The sequence below is a fragment of the Uloborus diversus genome, chromosome 6 (assembly GCF_026930045.1).
Source record: "Uloborus diversus isolate 005 chromosome 6, Udiv.v.3.1, whole genome shotgun sequence".
Lineage (NCBI taxonomy): Eukaryota > Metazoa > Arthropoda > Arachnida > Araneae > Uloboridae > Uloborus > Uloborus diversus.
In genome coordinates this window covers 15,952,500-15,973,491 of record NC_072736.1, presented here as the reverse complement: position 1 = coordinate 15,973,491, position 20,992 = coordinate 15,952,500, and the positions used below count along the sequence as shown (strand labels likewise).

The following is a 20,992-nucleotide window of genomic DNA, read 5'->3' as shown; positions in this document are numbered from 1 at the left end:
TTTTTTGTCGTCAATTGTGACTGGTGTATCTCAAGAAATAACGAACAGAATCAAACAAAATTTTTTTGACAAGTAGCCCTTAGTGGATATAAGAGCTGATTTTATTTTGGTGTCAACAGCTGAAAAGGGGGTAGCGCAATCGCTCGTTCTTTTTTTCCATTGTGAGTGCCCTATCTCAAGAAGTAATGCTACGTTCTGTTTTTTTTTTTTTTTTTTTGCGAATAAAAATAGTTTTATTAATGCAACAATAAGAAAGATAAATCGTAATAGATTGTCGTCTGCGTGTTTCTCGTGATTTTAATTGTATGGAAATGATAGGAAATATTATCTCAATGATTTAAAATTTTTAACTGTTGCCATCTTATGTTTGTTAACAAATAAAATATTTGTAATTAATTCAAGCAAGGCTTTTAAAATAACTTTCAATTTTCGCTCTTTGTTTTGTTTTTACAATAATTCAGACATTGGGATGGTCGTCAAGTTTTTGCAGGTGTAATTTTGTTTTTGTTGGGAATATTGCTTCCTCGTCAAGCATGGGGAGGGATCAGAAAAAGGAAAAATATAGAAGAAAGTTTCGTGATGGCCACAACATACTAGTTTTTTATTTGTTCACTGTATTCCTTCTATATTTAGGGATATAATTGGTTGATGTTTCAAATTGCTTTAAATCTCATTTTGCAGTTGTAGAGTTGTTTTTTGGTTTTTTCTTCCCTTTAATCGAAAAAAAGACGATACATTTTCCTTTTGTGGTTGAAAGCAATTTCATGATAACGCTGCTGCAGAACATCTTTATTTCATAAAATATGCGCTGAAGTTTGAAGTCAGGAAACAAGTTAACGATGTTTGTTTTAGATTTCCTGTTAAAATTTTTGAGTAATAAAATATCTCTGAAATCAAGTCTTTCTTAAAGTCTTGATTTTTTTTAATTCGTTTTTTTGAGCAATCACGATTGCTTATTGTTCTTATTTGACTGTTTTGAATTCCTATCATTTTATTTTCCCACCAGCACCCTCTGCCAGCACCACCGTCGCGTCGACCGGCCTCACGATGCTGCTCCTCTTGCGAAAACCGTCTCCAGGTTGCGTCCATATCCTACACACACACGCATACATACACTCATGCCTGTGCACAGACACAAACACACACTCCTACTCACACACACACACTCCTACACACACACATACTCATGCCTGCACACAGACACTAACACATATGCCTACATACACACACACACACGTACGCCTACACACACACATGCGCGTACACACACAGCACTGAATACACAACACGCACACATGCATACATACAGACAAACACACACAGATATGCGCCTACACAAACACACACGCGCATTCATACACACACTCGCTCGTAATTGCGAAAAACATAATTTGAATTCAAGATGCCAAAAATTCAAATTAATATAATTTTTTTTTCTCTCAGGAAACAACACGACGAGTCTGGAAGTGAACAGTCATCGGTCCCCGGGGCTCTGTTATTTCGAAGCCGACAAAAAGTACCACGTGGCAGGCAGTCGCTGGCACCCATACGTCCCACCTTTCGGATTCAGCAGGTGTTCACTTTGTACGTGTGAGGTAAATAAATGTATATCGTATAGCAATACTGATCGACTTTTATTGCATACTAGTGGTACCCGCACGGCTTTGCTCGTAATAGAAAAATTAAAATGTCTTTTGGTTCGCCTGTATATTTACAAATAATGGATGACGAATATCTGGCCAATTGGCTGTGTTCATTCGCTCTCCCATTCCACGTCATGATAATTTTGTAATTTACTCGTCCATCTTATGATAATTTTGCTCCGGAAAATGTTCTTAAGATTGAAATAGAAAAAGAACAAAATCGAATTTTCGAAAAATTGCTTCGAGGTGCACACCCCCATGCTACAAACTAACTTTGTGCCAAATTTCATGAAAATAGGCCGATCGGTCTAGGCACTATGCGCATTACAGAGATCCAGACATTCTACAGATATCCAGACATCCTACCAACATCCAGACATATATGCTAATAATAAAGAGTAAATTACCAAATTAACGTGGTTCCAATAGCGTGGAACCGTAACATGGGCAAGCATAGCAAATTGGCGAAAAATTAAACATACAGGCGAACAAAATGACCTTTTAATTTTCTACTATCATTTTTATGTTTACTAATAGTAAAGCTGAAATCCAACTCTGTCTACTCCCATGCTACAAACTAACTTTGTGCAAAATTTCGTGAAAATCGGCCGAACGGTCTGGCCGCTATGCGCGTCACAGAGATCCAGACATCCTACAGACAGAGAGACTGAGCATTTATTAGTAATTAGTGGTACCCGCACGGCTTTGCCCGTAATAGAAAAATTAAAAGGTCTTTTGGTTCGCCTGTATATTTACAAATAATGTAAATTGAATTAACCCGCCAATTGGCTTGTACCGTTGTTACGGTTCCACGTTATGATAATTTCGTACCTCGCCAATTGGCTTGTGCCCATGTTACGGTTCCACGTTATGATAATTTCGTAATTTACTCGTCCATTTTATGATAATTTTGTCCTTAAAATTGGAATAAAAAAAAAGAACCACATCGAATTTTCGAAAAATCGCTTCGGGGTGACACCCCCATGCTACAAACTAACTTTGTGCCAAATTTCATGAAAATAGGCCGAACGGTCTAGGCGCTATGCGCGTCACAGAGATCCAGACATCATACAGACATCCTCCGGACATCCAGACAGAGACTTTCAGCTTTATTATTAGTAAAGAAGACTAGAAAATCGTTCGTCAAGATATGACAGACGAAAATTGCTTTCACATTTGAACGAAGCCATGCCTGTTTGGTGATATTTTCATAGTTGAAATTGTAACCCTAACTCCAGTGGATGAACCCTAAACTCCAGTAAATGGCGTTCATTGTTGACCACCTTTGCGTTTCTTCCTTCCCCTGAAATGACACAGTCTCACCAGTAAAACAGTTCAGTTACCGGATCGAGTTCAACCTTGTCACAATAATGCCTTTCCCTGCTTGTTAAACACGGCCAAAACATGTAATCAAATTATCATGCCTTGGCTCGAGTTTCATTGTTGAAACTCGTGGGTTACTCGATCATTGGCTATTAACTTAACTGTTTTACTGGTAAGGCAGTCGTTTTACGGGAATGAAGAATTAAAAAAGTGGTTGAAAATTATCCACTGGAGTTTAGGGTTAATCCACTAGAGTTAGGGTTGAAATTTCAACTATCAAAATATCACCAAACAGGCAATGGCTTCGTTGAAATGTAGAAGAGTAGAAGCATTTTTTACCCGTCATACTTTGACGGGCGACTTTCTAGTTATTTGTATGAGGGTTTAGGAAAAAAAGTCTTAAAACATTTAAAACTACCGTAGAGACCAGGTTTCACACAATTTCAACTACAGGGGTGCCGAAAAGTAAAGTAATCTATACCAGGCAAACAAATTTTTAAAACGTTTTTATTTCTAACTACGCGATGGTGTAAATATCCTCAATATGTTAAAGACATTTCTGCCATTTTACCTGTGGGTTTTCAATTCCTGATCGATGAAAATCAGTTTGTTTTAGACCAATGAGTCTAGAGATTGCACTTTCATTACAAGCAAAATTTTCAAATGTTTTGTTGCATTACTATTTGAATAAAGGGAAATCAGATGGTGCAAGGTCTTGTGACTGCGGTGGGCGAAGCATCCCGCAGCAATTCATTTATAATTCCGGTTTCGTTTTGAACTGTGTGGTCCTGCGTAATCATGCTTCTAAACCTCTTTTTGTTTTTGCCATGAATCGCTGGAATAAATTCGCCGGATATTGCACAAACTGATTTTTTTTAATTATGGTCCCTATGTGTCTAAACACTTGAAAAATTTTGTTGATATCCAAAATGACATTGTCTTATTTTTTTATCCAAAAACTACTGACTTTTATCGATCTGAGGATGAAAATTTTTTTCTTAGATGGCAAAAGAGGCTGAATGATGTCCCACTTTTTTTCTTTAAATTCGACTCCCTTTCCCTTTTGTCACTAAGTATCATGCTTCACTTTACCCCCTCCCTTCCCTTTCTCACATCGTTTCATAAGCATGCCTTTTTAAAGAAATGTGATATTACACTTTATGCTACCCCTATCCCTCAAAGAGTGACATTATTTGTAGACGCCCCCATAGTTGTTCACTTGGGCGCCCATATACAAAATTGCAAGGGGGGGCTCAGATATTTTAACCATGGTTTAGCAGGATATTTTCCCCATAAAAACCGATTTCAGGGCAGATTCGAGTCATTAAAATTTGACATTTTTAATAACTTATTTATTAATTGCTGGAGAAGAAATGTTTTTACATTTTTGCAAAGAAAAAAGAGCTAAAACCAAGGAAGTTCTAGTTTCTAGGGGGGGGGGGGGCTCAATCCTCCTTTTGCCCTCCTATATGAGCGTTCCTGGTTGTTCATAATGAGGGTAATTACATCACTGATTAAAAGTAAAAACTTGTTTTAAAAAAATGGGTTTCTAAAAACGAAACTACTTTTCGGTTCCCTTTATATTTCTGAATGCCATTTAATTGTTTGTTCTTATGTAGGCGAAGACATTGAATGTGAAATGCGAACGCATCACCTGTCCTCCACTTACGTGTGCTGAAAAAGAATCCTACAGGGACCATCCGAGAGCTTGCTGCAAGAAATGCCCGAGTAAGTCTTGTTTTGGAGTTGTCATTTAACCCCTTCAGTCGGAAATATGAAATATTGGACCAAAAATCTTGATATTTGGTACACAGTGTACTATGGTAAAGGGTATCTTATAGACAAAATTTTGAGTTTGTAGGAGAAAAATTGTAAGAGTTATGGCACGTCCAATATTCCGGACTTATATTTTTGAAATCAATATTTCATATACAAAAACGATAAAATACCGAACAAACTTCATTATAAAATGTTCTACAAACAATTATAAAACATAATATAAGCGTTTGAAACGATTAATTAAAGATTATATATTTTTAAAAAAATCAGGAAAAAAAAACCTCGCTTTTCAGACGAAAATCCATGGTTGGAAAAATGAGCCACTCTCTACCTCTCAATCCTTATATGTGAGTGTTGTCAATTCCAAAACGAAAAATTATTTCACAGATTATAATAAGTAGAAGGTAAAGAGTCAACTACAAAAAAAAATCAACTTATTAAATCAATTATTAAATGATTAGCAGCTGTTTAAAGTGTATGTCCGGTATACCGGACACCAGGTCTGAAGAGTGGTTAATACTAAGCTAACCATCACTTTCGGGATTTTGTAAAAAGGTGCCTTTTACTAAAGTGAGACCTTCTTACTCTAACTTAGTGGCATGGAAGTGGGTGTCTTCTATGGTGCTTCGTTATTCGCTCGATTTAAAAATTTATACAAATGCAGAAAAGCTGTTGACTTAGTTGCAAAACGTAGATGTACCCAGAAAAAGTAGAGCTCCCAGGAGCATGATATTCATCATGCGCGTACTGCTTTCGTACATGAAATGCGATCAGTACAAATGATTATGAATTAAGAGGAGAAAAAACTAGTAGACGCAAATGTGTTCGTTTTAGTGGGTGGTAAGGACAAAGGCCTCCCCCATCCTCGGCAGCCGTGCAAGCCTCTGTGGAACAGAGAATGTACTCTTAGTGAAATTGCTCTCCCACACAGGCCTCCCCCGCCACTTTGTCCTTACCACAGGGTGGTAAGGACAAAGGCCTCCCCCATCCTCGGCAGCCGTGCAAGCCTCTGTGGAACAGAGAATGTACTCTTAGTGAAATTGCTCTCCCACACACAACGTGTCCCGATGCTGCTGCAACAGGACTTTATAAGCACATTCTAGTTGTATACCTTGTTGCGAGAATTCTTCAGTAGGATAACGGCACCAATAACAGACAAGGGTCCAGTAACAGACAGTCATAACTAATAAGTTTGGATTTAAATAATAAGCTTTTTAGGCAGGTAAAACTTTTGTCGGTCTGACCCATGAATACGGAGCAGACATCTAATGTTATCAGAGAGAATTTTATGAGCCAATTGCTATTTACAAAGCAGTGGAGGAAGGTTATGAACAGACACCACGAGGTCAGCTGATGTTTCATGTTTATTTGAATTATATAAGGCTTTAGGTCTAAAAATAAAGAACTTTTGCACATTTTGAAAATAAAAAGGAAATTTTGTCTATTACTCATCCGTTCCTCATCCTATCTGTTACTGGGTATCATTACAGAACGTGGGCGGATCCAGGGAGGGGCCATGGTGGCGATGGCTGTCTCCGAGAAAATTTCAAAAATAGTTAAAATCCCTTTTTTTTGAGCAAAAATGCAAAAAATTTCTCTTATAATGCATACAAAAATATAACAATAAGGGAAACAATGAGAGGGAGGGAGAGCATGAAAAAGTTTCAAAAATAGTTAAAAACCTGTTTTAGAGCTAAAAATTAAAAAATCCTTATTATTCCTCGAAGTCTAACATGAATATAAAAACAATGCCGAAGAGTCATAAACCCACACTGAGGAGTTTCAAGTAGTTTTTTAAAACCCTCTTTCCTAGCTGAAATTGAAAAAAAAAATCGAATCATTTTTTTTCGTTCTAAGTGGACCTCCGAAACTCTTCAAACCCTAACCTTACCAAAGATAGTTTAAAATGCGTTTTAAAGTCTATAAATTAGAAAAATTTCCTGGGATGGACCTTTTAATCTCTCTTCCCCTTAACATCACCAAAAATCGTCTAAAACACCCTTTTAAATTTTACAATTTCCGGAAAAGTGCTCTAACCCTCTTCTCCCCCTACCATTACCAAAGATAATTGGAATGCATCTTTTAAGATTGTAATTGTAAATTAGAAAAATTTCTTGGTGTGGGCCCTCGAATCTCTCCTCCACGTATCATCACGAAAAGATCGTATTAAACTGCGTTTTTGGCTCTACAATTGCAAAAACAATCTGTCAGAGAACCTCCGAACCTCCCTCTTCCTAACATTATTGGAGATAATGTTTGCGTTTTTAAAGTTTCAATTTCGAAAAATTGACGGGGGAATAGAATCGCATCCGAGTCTTTTATATTACGAAAGATAGTTAAAACGAATTTCTAAGATTACAAATCGGAAAAATTTCCTTAGATGGACCCTCAAATCTCTCCTCCCTCTAACGTCATCAAAGATCATCTAAAACTGCATTCTTAGAGCTACAATTTCGAAAAATAGACAGGGGAGTGCCACCAAATCTCTTCTCCCCAAACATTACCAAAGATCGTCCAACATGCGTTTTTAAGACTACAAATTCCAAAATTTTCCGGGGGAGAAACCCCCGGGCTCCCTTTACTTCGGAGTTAATATTATACTTACGGTTGGTTTATATAGGCTTCCTCTTAAATCAGAAGTCCTATACAGTCGCCACAGAACAAACAGTACTGATTACCACTTTGAGGCGACGATATATGCACACGTTTGTTACGAAAAGAGGAAGATTATTGGGACTATTATACAGCCTTTATGTTAAACATGTGTCACCAAGTGAAAATTTCTTAAAAAATGATCTGGTTAAAGGTGGGCTATATTGATATTTGTAATATTCAAAAATTGCCAAAGCATTTTTCCAAATGGCCCCCTCCGAGAATTCTGTCTGGATCCGCCCCTGTCACAGAATTGTCGGGGTCTGTTACTGTAGGTCGAACTTTATTTTCGAGATTGAGCAAATAAAAATAGAATTGACTCGTTCAGAGGATTCAGAGGCAGCCAAACGTTAGATGAGATGTAGTTGCATGAGAGAAAAATAGTTTAAAAAGTCTAAATACATCAAAAGGCCCAGAAAATTGAGTCAACCTGAGAGCGATGTCTTAAGCATGTCTGTTACTGGTGCCGTTACTCTATGTGCGTAAGGATAGATGAACTTTATAAAACTTTTGATTCTGTTATTTTTTTGAATCATATCTTTTAGTTAAAAAATTCCACGAACCCTTGTCTCATTTGAAACGTTCTTGTAAGGAAGCATGTCTATTTGACCGGCGGTTGCAAAAATAAAGGATGGCTACACATAATACAGATATTCTTGCTTTTGAGTGTGTATACCATCCTCTCTCTGTTTATAAATCAAAGAGATCATAAAAAAATTCCCATCTTTGCCTTCTTACACTGTCTCGGATGTTTTTCTGTGGAAGCTGTAAACTTTGCATTCACTCGAGTTGAAAGACTTGTTTTGTTTCAGACTCCGTTGCCGTGAAATCTCACATCCTCGGCCCTCCGTCCTTAGGGCAGCTGGGCGACCAGAGTGGGGAGAAGTTGACCGCCAAGGAAATACTCGCCTCCGGAGGTAAAAACATTTTTCTTCATCCTTTGAAATCAACAGAACAGTGATTGTTAGCCAAATGCATGGTGTAAAATTTTTTTGTTATTTTTTAAATAATTTATTTAAGTTTAATATTTTTAAAAAATTACTTAAATCGGAGTGCTTTCATTGTTTACGGCTTCTGCCGAAGACATCACAAACGATGAAATGCCATTCTGCGTTGCCATTCATAGAGCAAAATATTTAATTCGCATCTTTACTCACGTGTATTGGCAACGATAGGGTTGATAGCAAGCGTAGAGCGCAATATTAAATTCGCTTCTTGATTATCATAACGTGGAAATGCGCTAGAAAGATGCGCCATAGTGCATCATTTGTGACGTCATCAAGACCACGCCTTGTTCGAAAAATCGGACAGTTTAAAAGAATAAATAAAAAAAAAATGTTGGGAAAATGAAAGTATTTTCTGGGTCCATGTAATTTTTTTTTTTTTTTTTTTGCTCATCTATCCACTTCAATGACTAAAAGGAGTGCTTTTGACTGAAGGAAACAACCCCATTGATTATTGCTCCTAATTTATTCAAACTTATTTGTTTATTTTGCAGGCTGCAAGTTCCGAGGCCAGCTGTACCATAATGGTGACGAATGGCACCCCACCATTGAACCGTACGGTGCAGAAAAGTGCGTCAAATGCCATTGTAAGGTAAGTTTAAATGCATATTAACGGCAGTATTCTTCCAATGGGTCATTCCACCGTCACGTGCGGGACCAAAGGATGCTTAAATTTCATCAACGTTTTGTACTATCTCTTAATATTTTAATTAAACAGGGATAAGCGCATTTTTTAATCCTTATGAGTCATTTCACGGTATTTTTGACATTTATGTAGAGTCCGAAACGTGACCTTTTTTGCCATAACTTTTTACTTCCTTTTATAAAAAAGGAAGTATTGTATTCGCGAAATAATTTTCACTCAAAAACCGGCCTTTTGCTCACCCCCGAATGAATATTGAGTTTTTTTTTTTTTTTTTTTTTTTCAACCAGACCACACGTGGATAAGTGCCTAAGAACGTATAGACACGCGAAAAAATCCATAATGGATATATGCGTATGTATGTCGCATAATTCAAGAACAGTAAATCCTAGAAAGTTGAAATTTTGTACGTAGACTCCTAGTAGGGTCTAGTTGTGCACCTCCCCTTTTGGTTGCATTCGGGTGTTTCTAAAGGGGTCTTTTGCTCCTTTTTGGGGGGAAATCATTGTTATTTTCGATATAAACTCAAGTGGTGTTATAATTTGCCGGACACTTGGCGATATATCGCCAGTCTTTTGGTCGCCAACTTGGCGACATTTTGGCGATTTTTAAAAAAAATTCTGTTTCAATTTGGCCTCTGTTGGTGATATTTAGAGAGTAAACAATTGAATCACATTAAAATTGCTAGTAATGGGGAAATGACATTAAATTGGAGTAAAAGGAAGTCATGTGATGCACACATCAGCTCGTTAATTTACTGTTTGATTAGCATATTTTATTTTGAGCTTTTCCTACCAACACACCAACTCAAATTAAAGTAATTTGCAAATCAAACAGTAAATTAAAAAGTTATGGCGAAAAAAATATTGTCACGTTATGGACAATACACAAATGTCAAAAATACCGTGAAATGACCCTTATACTAGCTGCGTGCTCGGCGTTGCATGGTCTACCCAAAAAATGAAAGAGATTTCCAGTTGATGTTTTTGTGGTACTACTCTGACATCAGTTTTAAACGCGTTAAGGAATACAGTCGACTCCCGCTACAACGCGATCCGACTTACGCGAAATGGTTATAACGCGCGTTTTTCAGGAGCAAGGAATTTTAGAGCTAAAGCGAATTTCTCGCTCTCAACACGAAAATATTTGGAAAGGAATCGTGATGCAAAGTTTCGGCTTTGTCATTGACTGCTAAACAGAAATTCGTGGATGTACTTTCATCTTTTCAGCACCACTGACTGCGCAAGTTCCCACATACCGCACTATAAACATAGCATTGTTAGTTTGCATGTATCACCACTCCTCATATTTATCATTTATTTGTTTTAAATATGAAAGGTGATGAAATATTGTGGCATCAAGGCACGCTGCTCCATCTGAAGTTTGAAGATGGGGAAAAAAAAAAGCATAAGTTTGTGACAATTTAAGAAAAGGGAAAGATTCTTGATATGCTTGAACAACTGGAAAGTATGTCGAAGGTAGCACGACAATTAGGTATGAGTGAATCTTTCATACGTATAATTAAAAGTCAAGAACATAAGGTAATCCGTATAAGTCCAGGGGGTCCCAGAGGGGTGTCACCATAGATGTAAATGTTATAAAAGTAAACGCGAAGCTACTGTATTTAAAAGTATATTAGAATGACGATCAGATTGCGCAGGAAGTTATAAATGTAACTTATGTATCTACTCTATAGTACTCTTACAGTGCAGTGCTTTATTATTACTACATATTGTATGTACCGTAGTTTTATTTTTATGTCGTTCCCTCCCATCGATCATTGATTTTGTGCATCGTAACAGTATTTTATGTTGAATAAAGCAACTTTTTTTAAAAATCGGTAAAAAATCAGCTTTTTATGTAAGAAACGTTTAAGTTAAGTTGTATAGTTAAACAATGATCAAAAACAGTTTAAAAGGTGTTTAAATATCTAAAATGATTGGGTATTTCAATAAAAAATCACATATACACAACACTTTTCCACAACGCGAAATTCCGACTTACGCGAGGAATCTTGGAACGCATCCCTCGCGTAAGTCGGGATCCGTAAATAAATGCGCGTTATGCAGGGTTTGTAAAACACCAGTAAAACATATTTTTGACAAAAATCTCATTAACGTTAATAACAGTTATGAATGATACTATAAGTTATGATTGTTTCTGAAAAATTTATGTTCAATAACAATCAGCTTTTTACATAAAATGACACATATTGCTTAGTTGATTACGTGAAACTAAAGCATCAAGACTTAATACATACTAATAAGCATTACTTTAATACCAAGTCATCAGATTCCAATTAAAGTTTGGTTTAGTTAAAATCATTAAAAGCAAACTTTTTTTGTTCAACTCTGATTCATTTAAAGAAATTCAAACAATCTTAATTTAACGAGTTCCTTTAATTAAACAGGAAGGAAAAAGAGAGTTATTATAATTCGAAAACTCACTCATGTGAAGTGAAATAGTCCAACAAAATAAATAAAATTAGTCGCACATTCTAAATTTACTAAACTTGGAGGCTGGTAATGATAAACTTACGCTTCAATGAAGAAACATAACTGATGAAATAACTTTCATATGCTGAAAAGAGTTAAGAACGTTGGCTGTAAAAAAAAAAAAAAAAAAAAAAAAAAAAAGACAAGACGATAAATAAAGGTTATCTCCGAATAGAGCAACCAATTAACCCGCGTGGTTGTTTTGATGACGTCAGTCCCACTGAAACAATTGTTAAAATGTTATTTATTAACACAAATGTAAAATGGCAACAGAAAGAAATAGAAATCATTGCTTAGAATAAAGAGAAACGAAGCTAGTTTCCCCTGGAAAAAAATTCGGAATTGAAGTCCTAAAAACAAAATTGTAGGCCATCTTTGATGACGTGGCAGAAGACATGAGGTTCAGAGCATTTCCCCAGAAACTTTTCGATGTAGGAGTTCCAGAAACGTTGTTTTCGACGATCTTTGAATGATGTTGAAAGTTGAAGAAAGAAGGACATGGGGTCTCCTCTCCGGAAATTTTTCGAAATTGTAGTCTTGAAAACGCATTTGTAAGCCATCTTTTATGACGTAGGAGAAAGGAACGGTATTTGAAACTTTCCATCGGAAATTGTTCGAAATTGGAGCCTTGAAATGCGATGGTTGATCATCTTTAATCGCGTTAAGGGAAGGGATGGGTTCAGGAGCTATCCCTCAACTTTTCAATATTGAAGCTTCAAAAACGTAATGTTATCGGGTCTTTTTTGATGTTAGGGGAAAGACTCGAGATCGCCCCCCCCCCTAGGAATTTTTTTGGAATTGAAGTTCTAAAAATGTAATTGAAGGCCCTCATTAACGACATTTTCGGAAAAGTTTTCGATTCCAGCGATTTTTTAGAAATCAAAGCTCCAAAAATTCAAAATTTTGACGATCTTCGATGACATTGGAAAGAGGGGGTTGAGGTTTTCTCCCCTGGAAATATTTTAGAATTAAACTCGTAAAAATACAGTTGTAAGCGATTTTTTGTGATGCGTTGGAGGGAGGGGGGAGTTTGATGACCTTTTCCCGGAATTATTTTGAAATTTACCAACCTTTTGGGAGGGAGGGAGCGATCCCTCCCCCCCCCCCAGTCCCCCCCCCCCTGTGAATCCACCACTGCGAAAGACAAATTTTGTGAAGTTTTTTAAACCAAATTATCCGCCTCTGTACACGCAATCAGTATATCAGAAAAGGAATAACACATTTTTTTTTTTTTTTGTTCATTTTCATTTAACTACTTTTACTTCCAACTCTACCAGGATTAATTTCTTCTGTCAAAACGAGAGAGTGTGTAATGTCTTCCGAACAATCAATGAGTCAATGGAGTGACCTTGTCTGGTGTCGCCATGTGGGTAGATGCTGGAACTGAAAAAGCACACGAGCGGGATGAGGAAACTGCCATCTTTTCCCCCCGTTTTACCATATAAATGCGTGTTTGAGTAATTAGTTGGTTGAAAGTGCCGTGTTGAAGCTCTTGTCACTGTCTCCTTATTACTATTTATAGTCATACAGTTGTTTATTATTCGTACAAGGACACATTGGTTGGCTAAGGACCTTAAGAACTAATAAACATCAAGTTGCCGAAACAGTCTGCCTTCACATTGTAGTCAGGACTTCTGTCGTTTTAAAACAAAAGTATACAAATGGGTTAGACAACATATAAGGGGTTTTTGGGCAATCAGGGGGTCAATTGTCCCCTCCCTAGATTTTGGAAACAATGTACAGTCGTCCCACGCTACTTCGCGCTTCGACTTTCGCGGCTTCACTACATCGCGGTTTTTGTTGTTGTTTTTTTTTTTTTTTTTTTTTTTTTTTTCAAATATAATAATTAGCTTTTTTAGTGTGCAAGTGTAAACTGTTTCCTACAAAAGAATAACAGAGTATGTCTTTTAAGTAAGATAAGCTCTTCTGAGGGGCTGTAGGTTGAGGGAGTGAAGGTATAAAATCGCCGAAGAAAGTATAGGGAATCGCTATCTCATTTTAACTGTTAAACACTAACTGGAAAGTAAAAATCACTGTACTATTACTAGAGGATAAACACATCTGTTCAATGGTGTTCAACTATGTACTAGCTTTTTAAGTTGTATACGTATGACGGGGGCACATACGGTCACTAACTGGCAATTAATTCCCCGTCGAACAAGTTAAGCTTCTTTCGTAGAATTAGTAGCGTGTAAGAACTGCATGTGTAGTTTATTTCCCAATAATAACAATGTGATAGCTATTACGTCTAATGCGCTAGCCTTCCATCATATTTTGTGCAATATATTCAGTAATAAAAATGCAATGGTGGTAAAGAGTGCTTTTTCATGTCTGGGTGGGGGGGGGGGGCTCTATGTTAAAAACCTATTTAAATTGTCGTAATTAAGTTTTATGCCCTCTAACTAGGAAAATATTGGGTTTATAAGTACAGAATCCCACTTTGCGGAAATTCATTTATCGCGGTCAAGTCTGGAACGAATTAACCGCGATAAATGAGGGTTGACTGTAATTATGTATTACGTTTCCTCCTGTAAAATGCATTGCGACCCCCCCACCCCGGGTAAATTCTTAAATGACGGGCCCAGGGGATACGCAGTTGTAAATTTTTTATACACTTTCACTGTGTATGGGATGGTGCTTGTAAGAAAAAAGAACACTTTCGCAAAAGAAAGAACACTTTTTTTTTTGCTGAATCTTCTACCCCAAATAAGGACCAACACTTTTTCCTTTTGAACGAGCTCCCAACAAGGAAACACTTCCAAAATCAGTCACAAAGTTACTATATAAGTTACTCATCGATAAGTTTGGAAACTGAAACTGCCGTCAGTAATGACGTCTCGTAAGCAATCGCGCGAGTTTCATTGTTGGTGACGTCAGGAGCGTTACCATACGAGGATAGAAATATCTAAGGCCTCTACGAGCCGACGCATCAGCTTAAGATTAGCCTTTTTGGATCGGAGCGCGTGTTTGAGTGGTTGTCTTTTCTGGCAAGTTATCGCGTTTGGTGATTGTTCACTGTGAGCAATTATTAGCGGCACGTGAATTGTTTATTAAATAAAATTTTATTTTCGGCAGATTTGGCGAAATCCGAAACTTTGCTGTGGTAACCCTAGCAGTGCAACAATGCGAAATCCGATCCAAAATGGCTTAACTTAAGCTGATGCGTCGGCCTGTCTACATAGCGGCTTTAGAAATATCTGCTCATAAGAATCTGTTTCATCTACTTCTCTCCGAACGATTGTCCCCCTACCACACTTTATTTCCAAGCATAACGATCACGTATTACAAAAGGGAAGAAAAATAATAAATCGTTAACGAATGCTTTTCCCACAAAATATTTTTTTTTAAATTTGTGGAGTTGAATAATTAGCGAAGGTTTTTCCCATAAAGTCGAGAGATGCATTAATTTTCTCAACAAAAGTCGCATCGCTATTTCTAATGTCGTCATCACGCGTGGTGAAATGATAAGTGTCAAAAAAAAAAAATTAATTTGAATTCTGAAATTTTGAATTCAAATTATGTTTTCCGCAATCACGAACTGAGACAAGACCCTACTCATTGGAGTTATTGTTTCTAGAAACGGCTCCTGACCCCCCCCCCCCCCCCCAAGTCTGCCTCTCCACCTGGGCGGTTACTTGTGCATAGTTGTGTGTGTGCGTAGACCTGTGTGTATGCACGTAGGTGTGTGTGAGTGTATGTGTGTGAAGTCGTGTGTGTGTGTATGTGTGTGAAGTCGTGTGTGTGTGAACGTGCGTGTGTGTAGGACATGGACGCCTCCGACCAGGAGAAGCGGATAGCTCAAAACCGGAACAGCCGCGCCGCCAGCAGAGGACGGTGGGCGGTGGTGCTTCAAAGGCTTCTGGTCCAAGTTGAAAAAGGCACGGACACCAAAAACGGTCAAATGAGAACAATAAGCAATCGTGATTGCTCAAAAAAAAAAAAAAATCTGAAAATATATCCGAAATACAATATAGAACAGGATGCATTGGATCCGTCAGACCCGTTTTCCGGTCCTTCTATTTCTGTCAGGGTCGATCATTAATACCAGTCCTGTATTCGTTCCCGTCTTGTTAAAAGATGGCTGTTGTGTAAATTGCTTGCCAGTTTTCTTTTTCCTGGTGTGGAATTGCTAGCGTACATTCTTTACTCCGTTGGCAAGCCGCCATTTAAATTTAAATTATCGGGGGTGTGCCCTACTTTCCTGCGAACTTGAGTCACGTTGAGGTTAGAACAGCAAACACGCGATTTTACGACTTAAATTTTAGCGACCAAAAAAAAAAAAAAAAAAAAAGAATGGTCTGCCAAATGTGTATAATAGTTTGTAAAAATGAAAACAATTAAAAAAAAAAAACAGATGACGTTGGTTTTTGTTGTTAGACAAGACGGGAACGAACACAGGACTGGTATTAATGATCGACCCTGACAGAAATAGAAGGACCGGAAAACGGGCCTGACGAATCCAATGCATCCTGTTCTATATTGTGTTTCGGATATATTTTCAGATTTTTTTTTTTTTTTTTGACACTTATCATTTCACTGCGCGTGATGACGACATTAGAAACAGAGACTTCTTCAAATCCGAGAATCCAAGACAGGGCTCGATTACTGAACTGACAAACACGACCCTTAATGCCTCCTCCCCTATTAAAGGCCTCAAATCATTAAAATTGCTTTAAATTTTAAAAATATATATATTTTCCCCTTTTATTTTATTTTTCTTCTGCTTTTTAAAGCGTGGGATGCTCGGCGCACTATTAAAACTGCTGGTTGCATTTGAAACCTTTTAGTTTGAAACGATGTAGCAACAGTGGCACTGACTCTCTTAAGGGTGACATATGCTTCCTTGTGGCACCTTTAAGGGTGACATATGCTTCCTTGTGGCACCTTTAAGGGTGCCATTTGACTCCCTATTGCATCCTTAGGGGTTCTGTAGGCAGCCAAATGTTACTTTCAAGAGAGTGCCGCTGACGCTTTAACGTTTCACTCTTAAGGGTGCCTGTGCGACCCCGCAAACAGTGCACCCGAACAAATATCGTGAGTGAGTGCTATCTTATTCGGGCCCTGACCAGAGCCTGATTACCTCAGGGACATGTGGGGCACAGGCCCCTCTTCTAAGATTTCTGGGGGGTCCAAAATCCCCTTAAATTATCATGCTAATTAAAAATAAATAATGATTTCACTCATCTAGATTACAATGATGTCATTGGTATTTTTGGAAATGCCAAGATAAGGGGAAAATCTCTTATTTGTTGATAAAAATTCCTCTTTAAAATGCGATCTCTTTGCAAATCTCAAAACCACTCCAAGTTTAGTCAGCATTTACTATTAAAAGTCATATCATAGATAACTTTGATATTTACCGTAAACTGGCAGCAAAGTTTAACCACATCTTATATCGTATCTGTTCTATTGTGATATGAGGTACCACCAAATTTAGCATGGTTGTGTTATTACGCTAGTATCGAAATATTTTATAGCTTCAGAATAAGCGGAAATAGAAGGGGGGAGGGGGCAAAATGAATTTCATGCACAGTATCTTCAAAAATCTTAGTCGGGCCCTGGGGGGGGGGGACTGAAATAGAAATGTGCCCCATGTCCAATATCAGAATGATCGGCTCTGGCCCTGACCCGAGGGGTTTGATACTATCCGTATCTGTTAAGCAGTATTTTTACACTTGAGTTTTCATATTTTGCCAAATTTTGCCTTGACCAACACGTAACACAGAAACAAAAGTTCGTCTAAAGCGTTAACTGTTCCAATATAGTAACCTGCTCGTGTTTTTTGGCATCGCAAGGCGACGCTGATTCGTCCTGCTTCTTCTAGGAGCTTTAGATCGACACGAACAATCTTTTCTGATATACCTTAACCTTGTATCTATTATAAATGGTAAAATAATCAATTTCAGCTGATATTCCAGTGCAGTACCACATTTTCACTCCAGGGTCCCCCGTACCTACCACTATTTGTGGTTTAATCAGTTGCATGGACCCTGAAGACAGCTCTGATTTTTTGATCCAGACCAGAAACCGAACAATCCCTGGTCCAGCAACCCCAGAGGTATCGTTTCGCTTGAAGTACTTTGTGACCACGAGCATATCTAACGTCCCCCAGTCACCACTAATGAAGACGATGGATTTTCGACCGGCTAGGATCAAACCCGGGGCCCACCTGTCACAAGTCCGATGCCTTACCGATCACGCCACCATGGCCCTACTGCAGTAGTACAGCATACTGTTGTACAAAGCGTCGTCGATACCTTTTTTAATATTTCTCTGATAAGGGTAAGCTTGTCATTTCGAAGTTTTCTGGGGAGGGGGGACAAAAGTTATGCAATAAATACATTTCATATGAAAAAACACAATATACATTACGTTTCTAAAATTCGGTGGGAGGGGGGGGGGTGTTGTGCTCTCATGATCCAATAACAGGCAATCTTGGGTACAGGTAGGAATGCTTATATACCCTTTTTTACGCATGCATCAAAAATATCATTTTCAATATTCTTTATCTTTTACTAATTATAAAGCTGAAAGTCTCTCTGTCCGGAGGATGTCTGGATGTCTGTGACGCGCATAGCGCCTAAACCGTTCGGCCGATTTTCATGAAATTTGGCACAAAGTTAGTTTGTAGCATGGGGGTGTGCACCTCGAAGCGATTTTTCGAAAATTCGATGTGGTTATTTTTCTATTCTAATTTTGAGCACAAAATTATCATAAGATGGACGAGTAAATTACGAAATTATCATAACGTGGAACCGTAACATGGGTACAAGCCAATTGGCGAGAAAATTCACCACACATTATTTGTAAATATACAGGCGAACCAAAAGACCTTTTAATTTTTTTCTATTACGGGCAAAGCCGTGCGTGTACCACTAGTATTTCATAAAAGACAGATGGCATCGAAGATTTTTAAAAACATTTAGCTGAAGTTTTGTTTCCCAATTTTAGGATAGCCGAGCGAAATGCAAACGGAAGAAATGTCCCAAGGAGACCTGTCCCGTGAAAGTGCCCGGTGAAGACGGTTGTTGCGAACATTGCATTGATACAGGTATGTGAACTGCCAAAGACTGTAGGTTTTAAATGTTAAGAATCAATGAAAGTGTTGAAGGGTCATTTTACAGTACTTTGGAGAATTATGTAGAGTCCGTAACTTGACCTTTTTAACCATAACTACTTAATATACTCTTTTATAAGCAATATTTTTTATTTGGAGTTTGGCCTACCAGCACACAAACTCAAATTAAAATGATGCTGATCAATTAAATGACTCCTAATCAAACAGAAATTTAAATTATTATGACAAAAAAACTCGACATTTGTCCAAATTTCTTTCAAATGGAGTAAATAATACGTTCTCTAAGGCAGCGGCTTTCAACACAATTAAAATTTTTACTTTGGCCTAATTAATTGATGTTAATATTGCTATAATTATTCTAACAAGTATCAAATGAGGTCTCTTAAAATGACTCATGCGAGAAACTTAATGAACGCCACTAGTTTATCAACTTTATGCATTAAAAAAGTTAACATCCCTGTTTAATGTTGCTTTTTTTTACCATGACAAAGCTAGCAGTGCTTGATGCCGTTGGCATGTTGGTGGCCTTGTCTTCCATCTGGTTAGGCCTTGTCTTCCATCTTTGCTCAACTTTACGAAGGTTTCGGTATTGATGTATCTGCAGGTTTGACGCTATAATTAACGTTCGGCATTACTGTAGTAGGCAATATACGGCTTTTGTTATCTAGTTACTCAATAGATGGCGCCACTGTTTTCAGTCGTGCCATCTAGTGTGCAACTAGATAACTAGAGCGATAGATTGCAGTCACAGTTTTTTTTTTTTTTTTTACTTTTTGACCCCGCCCCCCTTTGTCACGCTATTTGTCAAGCGAATATATTCTTATAATATTTTAAGTAAGTTATCACCCTATAGCCAAGTTTAAGGCAGAAATACATGAAATACCCCTCCAGCTCAGTCATTCCAGCCGAGGACTGCAGTTCCGTGCTTATTAGCACTCATCAGCCCGGCATAAGAAGTGACTGAGCTGGAGATGAAAAACCTCTTAAGGAAGCCAAGAGTGCCAAATAAACTGGTAGCTACATAGAATACACCGCCAGCTCAGTCATTCCATCCGAGGACTGCAATTTCCTGCTTGCTAGCTTTCATCAGCCCGGAATAGGAAGTGACCGAACTGGAGGTGGAAAACCACTTAAAGGAGCCTAGAGAGCCGTACAAACTGGTAGCTAATATAAAATTAGCACTGGCCAGACGAGTGACCGAAGCAATGGTTCGATTGTTACCCCTCCCCCCCGTCACAACTTCACGACACCACAAATGATATCACTTCCTCAATGCGTGAATTCATTTGTAGTCAGTCCCTTAGCCCGAGGATGGCACCACTAAAACACTTTATGCAAACAAATGGATTTCAGCGGCGCCATCTATGAACTAACTTGTTAACTAGACGTGTACATCACCTGTTACATTGATACCCAATTAGTAAATTTAAGTCAATTTCCATGAAATTGAACGTTTGCATGTAAACATTCTTCGTTAGCATATTAGTAACACGATCTTCTCTTGTCTGTTTCCAGTGTCTGATTCGTCGAGTCGGTCGACAGAGGGGCCGGGCAAGGGAAAGAAAAGGAGGAAGGACAGGGAACGCAGACATCGGAAAATCCGGCAGCCGAAGGAAAAGCAGTGATCCCGGACTTTTCAGCGACACGATGAGAGGTCGAATTTCATTCACATAGACAGCAGAAGTCGGCGGGCGACAAGTATCACCATTTTCAATGCCTGCCTCATACGGCTTCTGGACTGCCGCTTGTCGAGCCAGACAAAGCTTCTCTTTTTTTCCTCAAACTTAGACGAATTAGAAACTGTTTCGTGTGGACCGCGGTCCACCCTTCTCTTCCGCGAGTCGGGAATCGGAAGAAGCGAAATGTGTACATAGAAAAGACTGTCGAACGCAGACGATCCCGGCTGAGGGAATGCGGTGGCCCCACGCTGTGCTGATTCGTAATCACTCTGTTCGTTTCTGTAAGAGAAATGGGGACGATTATTGTTGCCTCTGCGCCAAGGTTTTCGCCTGGCTTAGTTAACTGTCGCCAATCTGTATCTGTTTTCTCCCGCGAGAGAACTTACAAATATTCATCAGTATAACAGAAGTTAATTTTGTGGAATATAAACTGCTCGCAGAATGCTTCATTTGGGTTTGCAAATCAAAAAAAAAAGGGGGGGGGGGGGATATTGCTAAATTTAAGAATGGGGTCGTTTCCAAAATGTTGAAAGTCTTTTTTTCTGAAAGAGCATGCTTAAAAACATAGGATCTGACCATTTTTTAAATAATTTGTTTGAGTTAAATATTTAAAAAAAAAATATTTTTATCGGTGCGCTTTCATTGTTTACGCTTCTGCCGATGACATCACAGATGATGAAATGCCATTCAGTGTTG

General features: G+C 38.1%; 1 protein-coding gene across 1 annotated transcript in view; it reads left to right on the top strand.

Annotated features, from left to right (window-relative positions):
• Nucleotides 1-20,737, top strand: part of LOC129224239 (dorsal-ventral patterning protein Sog-like) — a 136,693-nt gene extending 115,956 nt beyond the window's left edge. The window contains exons 18-23 of the mRNA XM_054858665.1: nt 1,444-1,595; nt 4,586-4,694; nt 8,210-8,314; nt 8,896-8,993; nt 18,491-18,590; nt 20,133-20,737. Of these exons, the coding sequence (XP_054714640.1) occupies nt 1,444-1,595; nt 4,586-4,694; nt 8,210-8,314; nt 8,896-8,993; nt 18,491-18,590; nt 20,133-20,242 (674 nt within the window). The 3' untranslated portion in view covers nt 20,243-20,737. The remainder of the gene's footprint in view (nt 1-1,443; nt 1,596-4,585; nt 4,695-8,209; nt 8,315-8,895; nt 8,994-18,490; nt 18,591-20,132) is intronic.
• Nucleotides 20,738-20,992: the final 255 nt, after the last annotated feature.